General features: G+C 38.7%; 1 protein-coding gene across 1 annotated transcript in view; it reads right to left on the bottom strand.

The window, feature by feature from the left end:
• The window catches only part of LOC307026472 (coagulation factor XIII A chain-like), a 51,797-nt gene that overhangs the window by 2,086 nt on the left and 39,711 nt on the right, over nucleotides 1-10,000 (bottom strand). The window contains exons 12-17 of the mRNA XM_079661861.1: nucleotides 4,073-4,176; nucleotides 3,745-3,833; nucleotides 3,187-3,340; nucleotides 2,979-3,088; nucleotides 2,677-2,842; nucleotides 2,068-2,222 (exon numbers count right to left, since the gene is read on the bottom strand). Coding sequence (XP_079517987.1) covers nucleotides 2,068-2,222; nucleotides 2,677-2,842; nucleotides 2,979-3,088; nucleotides 3,187-3,340; nucleotides 3,745-3,833; nucleotides 4,073-4,176 — 778 coding nt within the window. The remainder of the gene's footprint in view (nucleotides 1-2,067; nucleotides 2,223-2,676; nucleotides 2,843-2,978; nucleotides 3,089-3,186; nucleotides 3,341-3,744; nucleotides 3,834-4,072; nucleotides 4,177-10,000) is intronic.

Here is a 10,000-nt window from a genome sequence, read left to right as displayed (position 1 = left end):
TATATAATGATATTCTGTAGAGACTGTGAAGTCCACTGAGACAAATGTAATATTTGTGATATTGGGCTCTATGAATAAACATTGATTGATTGATAATGAGAAATACATGACAAACTATCACAAATAAAATATGTGTATGTTCGCGGGAGACTCCCGATTTCATTGCCCTCTCCCGGTTTCCTCCCGGGGTCATATTTCTCCCGCATTTCTCCCGATTTCTGACAAAATCAGATTTACACACGACTGTTTCCACTCGGACTTTAATACAGCTACACCATTGTTTGGTTTCCATGGTAACACGTCTCTTTAGTAGCGCGCAACTCAAAGTCTGAGAGGGTGAGGCAGATATTCACAGAAAACAGAACAAGAATCAACAACTGCTCTACTCTCTGCTCACTCCTTTCCTGTAAAATACAGGTCCTGCCCACACATATGCTCCATCAAGGACGGTGCTACAGGCCGCAAGGCAACGCACTTACAACTACAATAAGCATGTTAATGTTAATCTAACAGCTCCGGCGATCCACTAGCATCCCCCCCCCCCCCCCCCCCCCCCATTTTGTATTTTGAAATGCTCCCGATTTCTGAGGTCTAAAGGTTGGCAAGTATGCTCCCGCCTGACTCGCCCCCTCGCCCCCGGAGCAGCAGTCTTTGTCGCCTGAAACTACGCCGCCCCTCTGCGGCCCGCAGGTGCCAGGATACCACGGCAACACAGAGCCTGCCCAGGTTTATCTCAACAAGTACCCGCCTGTACAGTGGGGTTAGGCGGTCATTTTGCAGCTCGTGGTATAAAAATAGACAAGGGCTCGAATATTCATGTGAAAATAAAGCCATATTCTGCCTGGAGAAATGTTGGGTCAAACATAATGCACACAAAGCACAGATGCCTTCACCACGAATGGCTACAAACAGATCTCATATCCCAAGCTTATCAACGAGCTGATGTTGCATCTGAAATGTTCTCCAGGTCACAAAGTCACAAATGATGATGTGATCCAGTTTCCAAGCACAGTATATTCTCTTCCCAGAGACGGGACCAAGGTGATGATGTAGTATGGTTTTAATAATACTTTTGCTTTTCAATGTTTGCCATTTCAAACCATGAGCTGGTTCAAATCATATCTGCCTTGATTTACAAAATGTTCTCATTTGTTTTATCAGTTTTGAAGCTTTTGTGCTTTTCTTATAGTCCACTTTGGACTATATGAAATATTTCAGGATTGCACTTTTAACTCTCTTGAAATGTTCTCTCTTGCTTGGTTTCAAAACATAACAAAGGCCATAATCTGTTCATGGGGACCATCAATGCTATTTCTCATTGCTGATGCCGGCCACTATTGCTCAGTTAAACCTACTGCTGCTGCCCCCCCTGTAATCTCAGAGGCACCCTGAGTCATGTTGATCTGGACCCGGGCCTGTACACGGCCATATACTAAACAAACTACAGAGCCCACTCCGTGTCCTGTTAGTGTTTACTTCCTGTCTGTCTTCTTCTGGTGATTTATCTGACGTCCAGCGCTCCGTCTTTTAACCTCTTTTCCTTTCTCTTTCTTGATCCTCCTTAGCAACCTTCATTATAGTCCTTGACAGCGGTCTGTACTGTATTAACAACGTGTCACATGTTAAGAATTGACAAATCAGAATCCAGTATTCAACTAAGCCGTGTAATACAAGTTGTTAGTAGCCTTAAGGGTCTACACAGTTGTTATGCTATACCACATCGCCCTTCACTGGATGAGCTGCACCAAACTACATTTCAGCATTTAAAATACCGAGCCATTCTTTTGAGTTTATTTTGGTGAAAGAAACTCAAAAGTAACTCATTACATTTCAGAGACAGTAATATTGTAATGTAACTTATTACTTTCAAAAGACAGTAATAAGTTATATGTAATATATTACATTTTGGAAGTAACTTGCCCAACACTGGGTGATGTGTGTGTGTGTGTGTGTGTGTGTGTGTGTGTGTGTGTGTGTGTGTGTGTGTGACGTGTGTGTGTGTGTGTGTGTGTGTGACGTGTGTGTGTGTGTGTGTGTGTGTGTGTGTGTGACGTGTGTGTGTGTTACCATCAGAGTGAGTTCGGGGGTCTTCAGGTCCACCAGCTTCATGGCGGTCACTGATTGGCCGTCAGACCGACCTGTCACCATGAAGTACAAGGAGAGCTGCGAGCCCAGGAAGGGGGCGTATTCCTCCGCCGCTACCGTGACAAACTCAGTCACACCTGCACAGGTAATATATAATATAACATTTCAATTCATTCCTCACCTGTGTGTGAGCTCTTTAAATTACAACAATAAACACACTGTGTCTTGATAACTGGACCTAAACCACTCTGTACATTTTACATTCATTGTAATCTAATATTTAATATTCCTCACATACCTCACATTCCTCACATTCCTCACATTCCTCACATCCCTCACATTCCTCACATTCCTCACATACCTATAGCATTTCTTTAAATTGGGAAAGTACTTCTTATCTTACCTTATATAAATAAAGGAGAGTGCTGCTCCCCCTGATGGTCTCTCTGTGTTACTGCAGTGTGTGTGTGTGTGTGTGTGTGTGTGTGTGTGTGTGTGTGTGTGTGTGTGTGTGTGTGTGTGTGTGTGTGTGTGTGTGTGTGTGTGTGTGTGTGTGTGTGTGTGTGTGTGTGTGTGTGTGATGAGGCTCACTCTGATTGGCCGGCACGGTGACACTGAAGCTGCGGTCTCTCAGCCGATAGGCTGTGACTCCGGTGTAGTAAACGATGGCTCCGGCCAGCTGAACCTGGATCACTCTGTGGCCGTTGCCCCGGTTCTGGAACAACACCTGGAGAACCACCTTCTGACCCAGGTACACCTGGAGGACAGGTAACACAGGTACACACAGTATACTCAGTACACCTGTATACACCTGTACTACATGCTGACCAGGCTGCACCTGGAGGACAGGTAACACAGTACTCAGTACACCTGTATAGCAGCAGGTGTGTTACCTGGTCAGCGGTGATGGTCACAACCAGAGGGGTCTCAGGTACGTCAGAGTGGTCTCTCACACAACCGTACTCCTCGGCCCGGGACATCGTCTGCTCGTCCTCCGCAGAACCTGAGGAACAATACCGGTGTGTTACCTTCAGGGTACAGGTGTGTGGTTTGTGTGTGTGTGTGTGTGTGTGTGTGTGTGTGTTTGTGTGTGTGTGTTACCTTCAGGGTACTTGTAGGTGTGTGTGATGTCATAGGGTCTGCTGCTCCCCACGCTCTTGGTGCAGATGTTCTGCCCGACGTAGGTCTTCTCCACTCTGTAGGGGGTCAGAGCGCCATACCTGTCCCTCTTATGGAACACCACGTCACTGTTCACCTGAGGGACACACACACTGTTCACCTGAGGGACACACACACTGTTCACCTGAGGGACACACACACTGTTCACCTGAGGGACACACACACTGTTCACCTGAGGGACACACACACTGTTCACCTGAGACAGACACACACACACACACACACACTCACACACACACACACACTGTTCACCTGAGGGACACACACACTGTTCACCTGAGGGACACACACACTGTTCACCTGAGGGACACACACACTGTTCACCTGAGACAGACACACACACACACACACACACACACACACACACACACACACACACACACACACACACACACACACACACACACACACACACACACACACACACACACACAATAAAGTTGACACTAAAGTAGACTGTTTGACTTTGAGGAGAGAGACCTCAGCGAAGCAGAAGGCCGCGTCGTAAGGGTGGCAGAGGAGACCCTCTTTAATAGCTGCTACAGGAGCGGGACCACAGCGATAATGACCTGAGGACACACACACACACACACAATATATTAATATACATTATAATGATATATATATGAATTTATATAATAAAATACTAAAATAAAAAATAGTGCAAGAAATCTATAAACATGTAGCCGAGCCCAAACATCTGTCAGCTCAGTGTGTGTGTGTGTGTGTGTGTGTGTGTGTGTGTGTGTGTGTGTGTGTGTGTGTGTGTGTGTGTGTGTGTGTGTGTGTGTGTGTGTGTGCGTCTCACCATCGCTGGTCTCCTGAGGCGTGGAGTCGACCACCTGCCAGCCTCCGAGGCCGGGGGGGAGGTCTGGGCGGGTCATGAAGGCCTCGTTCCAGCAGTGGTAGTTCCTAGAGAGCAGGGGACAGGTGAGTGTTGTATCATTTTGTAGTTCTTTTGTGCCTGTTTGTAGTTCTTTGGTGTCTGTTGTAGTTCTTTGGTGTCTGTTTGTAGTTCTTTTGTGTCTGTTTGTAGTTCTTTAGTGTCTGTTTGTAATTCTTTAGTGTCTGTTTGTAATTCTTTGGTGTCTGTTTGTAGTTCTTTTGTGTCTGTTTGTAGTTCTTTTGTGCCTGTTTGTAATTATTTTGTGCCTGTTTGTAGTTCTTTGGTATCTGTTTGTAGTTCTTTAGTGTCTGTTTGTAGTTCTTTAGTGTCTGTTTGTAGTTCTTAGGTGTCTGTTTGTAGTTCTTTTGTGTCTGTTTGTAGTTCTTAGGTGTCTGTTTGTAGTTCTTAGGTGTCTGTTTGTAGTTCTTTGGTATCTGTTTGTAGTTCTTTAGTGTCTGTTTGTAGTTCTTAGGTATCTGTTTGTAATTCTTTAGTGTCTGTTTGTAGTTCTTTAGTGTCTGTTTGTAGTTCTTTTGTATCTGTTTGTAGTTCTTTGGTATCTGTTTGTAGTTCTTTAGTGTCTGTTTGTAGTTCTTAGGTGTCTGTTTGTAGTTCTTTTGTGTCTGTTTGTAGTTCTTTAGTGCCTGTTTGTAGTTCTTTAGTGCCTGTTTGTAGTTCTTTTGTGTCTGTTTGTAATTCTTTAGTGTCTGTTTGTAGTTCTTTAGTGCCTGTTTGTAGTTCTTTAGTGCCTGTTTGTAGTTCTTTTGTGTCTGTTTGTAATTCTTTAGTGTCTGTTTGTAGTTCTTTAGTGCCTGTTTGTAGTTCTTTTGTGTCTGTTTGTAGTTCTTTAGTGCCTGTTTGTAGTTCTTTAGTGTCTGTTTGTAGTTCTTTAGTGCCTGTTTGTAGTTCTTTAGTGTCTGTTTGTAGTTATTTAGTGCCTGTTTGTAGTTCTTTAGTGCCTGTTTGTAGTTCTTTTGTGTCTGTTTGTAGTTCTTTTGTGTCTGTTTGTAGTTCTTTAGTGCCTGTTTGTAGTTCTTTAGTGTCTGTTTGTAGTTATTTTGTGTCTGTTTGTAATTCTTTAGTGTCTGTTTGTAATTCTTTAGTGTCTGTTTGTAGTTCTTTAGTGCCTGTTTGTAGTTCTTTTGTGCCTGTTTGTAGTTATTTTGTGTCTGTTTGTAATTCTTTAGTGTCTGTTTGTAATTCTTTAGTGTCTGTTTGTAGTTCTTTTGTGTCTGTTTGTAGTTCTTTTGTGCCTGTTTGTAGTTCTTTTGTGTCTGTTTGTAGTTCTTTAGTGTCTGTTTGTAGTTCTTTTGTGCCTGTTTGTAGTTATTTTGTGTCTGTTTGTAATTCTTTAGTGTCTGTTTGTAATTCTTTAGTGTCTGTTTGTAGTTCTTTAGTGCCTGTTTGTAGTTCTTTAGTGTCTGTTTGTAGTTCTTTTGTGTCTGTTTGTAGTTCTTTTGTGTCTGTTTGTAGTTCTTTAGTGTCTGTTTGTAGTTCTTTTGTGTCTGTTTGTAATTCTTTCGTGTCTGTTTGTAGTTCTTTAGTGTCTGTTTGTAGTTCTTTTGTGTCTGTTTGTAGTTCTTTTGTGTCTGTTTGTAGTTCTTTAGTGCCTCTTTGTAGTTCTTTAGTGTCTGTTTGTAGTTCTTTTGTGTCTGTTTGTAGTTCTTTTGTGTCTGTTTGTAGTTCTTTAGTGTCTGTTTGTAGTTCTTTTGTGTCTGTTTGTAGTTCTTTTGTGTCTGTTTGTAGTTCTTTAGTGTCTGTTTGTAGTTCTTTTGTGTCTGTTTGTAATTCTTTAGTGTCTGTTTGTAGTTCTTTAGTGCCTGTTTGTAGTTCTTTTGTGTCTGTTTGTAATTCTTTAGTGTCTGTTTGTAGTTCTTTTGTGTCTGTTTGTAGTTCTTTGGTGTCTGTTTGTAGTTCTTTGGTGTCTGTTTGTAGTTCTTTTGTGTCTGTTTGTAGTTCTTTAGTGCCTGTTTGTAGTTCTTTTGTGTCTGTTTGTAATTCTTTAGTGTCTGTTTGTAGTTCTTTAGTGCCTGTTTGTAGTTCTTTTGTGTCTGTTTGTAATTCTTTAGTGTCTGTTTGTAATTCTTTAGTGTCTGTTTGTAATTCTTTTGTGTCTGTTTGTAGTTCTTTAGTGCCTGTTTGTAGTTCTTTTGTGCCTGTTTGTAGTTCTTTAGTGTCTGTTTGTAGTTCTTTAGTGTCTGTTTGTAGTTCTTTAGTGTCTGTTTGTAATTCTTTAGTGTCTGTTTGAAGTTCTTTAGTGTCTGTTTGTAATTCTTTAGTGTCTGTTTGTAGTTCTTTAGTGTCTGTTTGTAATTCTTTTGTGTCTGTTTGTAGTTCTTTAGTGCCTGTTTGTAGTTCTTTTGTGCCTGTTTGTAGTTCTTTAGTGTCTGTTTGTAGTTCTTTAGTGTCTGTTTGTAATTCTTTGGTGTCTGTTTGTAGTTCTTTAGTGTCTGTTTGTAATTCTTTTGTGTCTGTTTGTAGTTCTTTAGTGCCTGTTTGTAGTTCTTTTGTGCCTGTTTGTAGTTCTTTTGTGCCTGTTTGTAGTTCTTTAGTGTCTGTTTGTAGTTCTTTAGTGTCTGTTTGTAATTCTTTGGTGTCTGTTTGTAGTTCTTTAGTGTCTGTTTGTAATTCTTTTGTGTCTGTTTGTAGTTCTTTAGTGCCTGTTTGTAGTTCTTTTGTGCCTGTTTGTAGTTCTTTAGTGTCTGTTTGTAGTTCTTTAGTGTCTGTTTGTAGTTCTTTAGTGTCTGTTTGTAATTCTTTAGTGTCTGTTTGAAGTTCTTTAGTGTCTGTTTGTAATTCTTTAGTGTCTGTTTGTAGTTCTTTAGTGTCTGTTTGTAGTTCTTTTGTGTCTGTTTGTAATTCTTTAGTGTCTGTTTGTAGTTCTTTAGTGCCTGTTTGTAGTTCTTTTGTGTCTGTTTGTAATTCTTTAGTGTCTGTTTGTAATTCTTTAGTGTCTGTTTGTAATTCTTTAGTGCCTGTTTGTAGTTCTTTTGTGTCTGTTTGTAATTCTTTAGTGTCTGTTTGTAATTCTTTAGTGCCTGTTTGTAGTTCTTTAGTGTCTGTTTGTAATTCTTTAGTGTCTGTTTGTAGTTCTTTAGTGTCTGTTTGTAATTCTTTTGTGTCTGTTTGTAGTTCTTTAGTGCCTGTTTGTAGTTCTTTTGTGCCTGTTTGTAGTTCTTTTGTGTCTGTTTGTAATTCTTTAGTGTCTGTTTGTAATTCTTTAGTGTCTGTTTGTAATTCTTTAGTGCCTGTTTGTAGTTCTTTTGTGTCTGTTTGTAATTCTTTAGTGTCTGTTTGTAATTCTTTAGTGTCTGTTTGAAGTTCTTTAGTGTCTGTTTGTAATTCTTTAGTGTCTGTTTGTAGTTCTTTAGTGTCTGTTTGTAATTCTTTTGTGTCTGTTTGTAGTTCTTTAGTGCCTGTTTGTAGTTCTTTTGTGCCTGTTTGTAGTTCTTTAGTGTCTGTTTGTAGTTCTTTAGTGTCTGTTTGTAATTCTTTGGTGTCTGTTTGTAGTTCTTTAGTGTCTGTTTGTAATTCTTTTGTGTCTGTTTGTAGTTCTTTAGTGCCTGTTTGTAGTTCTTTTGTGCCTGTTTGTAGTTCTTTAGTGTCTGTTTGTAGTTCTTTAGTGTCTGTTTGTAGTTCTTTAGTGTCTGTTTGTAATTCTTTAGTGTCTGTTTGAAGTTCTTTAGTGTCTGTTTGTAATTCTTTAGTGTCTGTTTGTAGTTCTTTAGTGTCTGTTTGTAGTTCTTTTGTGTCTGTTTGTAATTCTTTAGTGTCTGTTTGTAGTTCTTTAGTGCCTGTTTGTAGTTCTTTTGTGTCTGTTTGTAATTCTTTAGTGTCTGTTTGTAATTCTTTAGTGTCTGTTTGTAATTCTTTAGTGCCTGTTTGTAGTTCTTTTGTGTCTGTTTGTAATTCTTTAGTGTCTGTTTGTAATTCTTTAGTGCCTGTTTGTAGTTCTTTTGTGTCTGTTTGTAATTCTTTAGTGTCTGTTTGTAATTCTTTAGTGTCTGTTTGTAATTCTTTAGTGCCTGTTTGTAGTTCTTTTGTGTCTGTTTGTAATTCTTTAGTGTCTGTTTGTAGTTCTTTAGTGTCTGTTTGTAATTCTTTAGTGCCTGTTTGTAGTTCTTTTGTGTCTGTTTGTAATTCTTTAGTGTCTGTTTGTAGTTCTTTAGTGTCTGTTTGTAATTCTTTAGTGTCTGTTTGTAGTTCTTTAGTGTCTGTTTGTAATTCTTTAGTGCCTGTTTGTAATTCTTTAGTGCCTGTTTGTAGTTCTTTTGTGTCTGTTTGTAATTCTTTAGTGTCTGTTTGTAGTTCTTTTGTGTCTGTTTGTAATTCTTTAGTGTCTGTTTGTAGTTCTTTAGTGTCTGTTTGTAATTCTTTAGTGCCTGTTTGTAATTCTTTAGTGCCTGTTTGTAGTTCTTTTGTGTCTGTTTGTAATTCTTTAGTGCCTGTTTGTAGTTCTTTTGTGTCTGTTTGTAGTTCTTTAGTGTCTGTTTGTAGTTCTTTAGTGCCTGTTTGTAGTTCTTTTGTGTCTGTTTGTAATTCTTTAGTGTCTGTTTGTAGTTCTTTAGTGTCTGTTTGTAATTCTTTAGTGTCTGTTTGTAGTTCTTTAGTGTCTGTTTGTAGTTCTTTAGTGTCTGTTTGTAGTTCTTTAGTGTCTGTTTGTAGTTCTTTTGTGTCTGTTTGTAATTCTTTTGTGTCTGTTTGTAATTCTTTAGTGTCTGTTTGTAGTTCTTTAGTGCCTGTTTGTAGTTCTTTTGTGCCTGTTTGTAGTTCTTTAGTGTCTGTTTGTAGTTCTTTAGTGTCTGTTTGTAATTCTTTAGTGTCTGTTTGAAGTTCTTTAGTGTCTGTTTGTAATTCTTTAGTGTCTGTTTGTAATTCTTTAGTGTCTGTTTGTAGTTCTTTTGTGTCTGTTTGTAGTTCTTTTGTGCCTGTTTGTAGTTCTTTAGTGTCTGTTTGTAGTTCTTTAGTGTCTGTTTGTAGTTCTTTTGTGCCTGTTTGTAGTTCTTTAGTGTCTGTTTGTAGTTCTTTAGTGTCTGTTTGTAATTCTTTAGTGTCTGTTTGAAGTTCTTTAGTGTCTGTTTGTAATTCTTTAGTGTCTGTTTGTAATTCTTTAGTGCCTGTTTGAAGTTCTTTAGTGTCTGTTTGTAATTCTTTAGTGCCTGTTTGAAGTTCTTTAGTGTCTGTTTGTAGTTCTTTAGTGTCTGTTTGTAGTTCTTTTGTGCCTGTTTGAAGTTCTTTAGTGTCTGTTTGTAATTCTTTAGTGTCTGTTTGTAATTCTTTAGTGTCTGTTTGTAGTTCTTTAGTGTCTGTTTGTAGTTCTTTTGTGCCTGTTTGTAGTTCTTTAGTGTCTGTTTGTAGTTCTTTAGTGTCTGTTTGTAATTCTTTAGTGTCTGTTTGAAGTTCTTTAGTGTCTGTTTGTAATTCTTTAGTGTCTGTTTGTAATTCTTTAGTGCCTGTTTGTAGTTCTTTTGTGTCTGTTTGTAATTCTTTAGTGTCTGTTTGTAGTTCTTTAGTGTCTGTTTGTAATTCTTTAGTGTCTGTTTGTAGTTCTTTAGTGTCTGTTTGTAGTTCTTTTGTGTCTGTTTGTAATTCTTTAGTGTCTGTTTGTAGTTCTTTTGTGTCTGTTTGTAATTCTTTAGTGTCTGTTTGTAGTTCTTTAGTGTCTGTTTGTAATTCTTTTGTGTCTGTTTGTAATTCTTTAGTGTCTGTTTGTAGTTCTTTAGTGCCTGTTTGTAGTTCTTTAGTGCCTGTTTGTAGTTCTTTAGTGTCTGTTTGTAGTTCTTTAGTGCCTGTTTGTAGTTCTTTTGTGTCTGTTTGTAATTCTTTAGTGTCTGTTTGTAGTTCTTTAGT

The sequence above is a fragment of the Notothenia rossii genome (assembly GCF_949606895.1).
Source record: "Notothenia rossii genome assembly, chromosome: 12".
NCBI lineage: Eukaryota > Metazoa > Chordata > Actinopteri > Perciformes > Nototheniidae > Notothenia > Notothenia rossii.
This window is presented reverse-complemented; position numbering and strand designations above follow the sequence as displayed.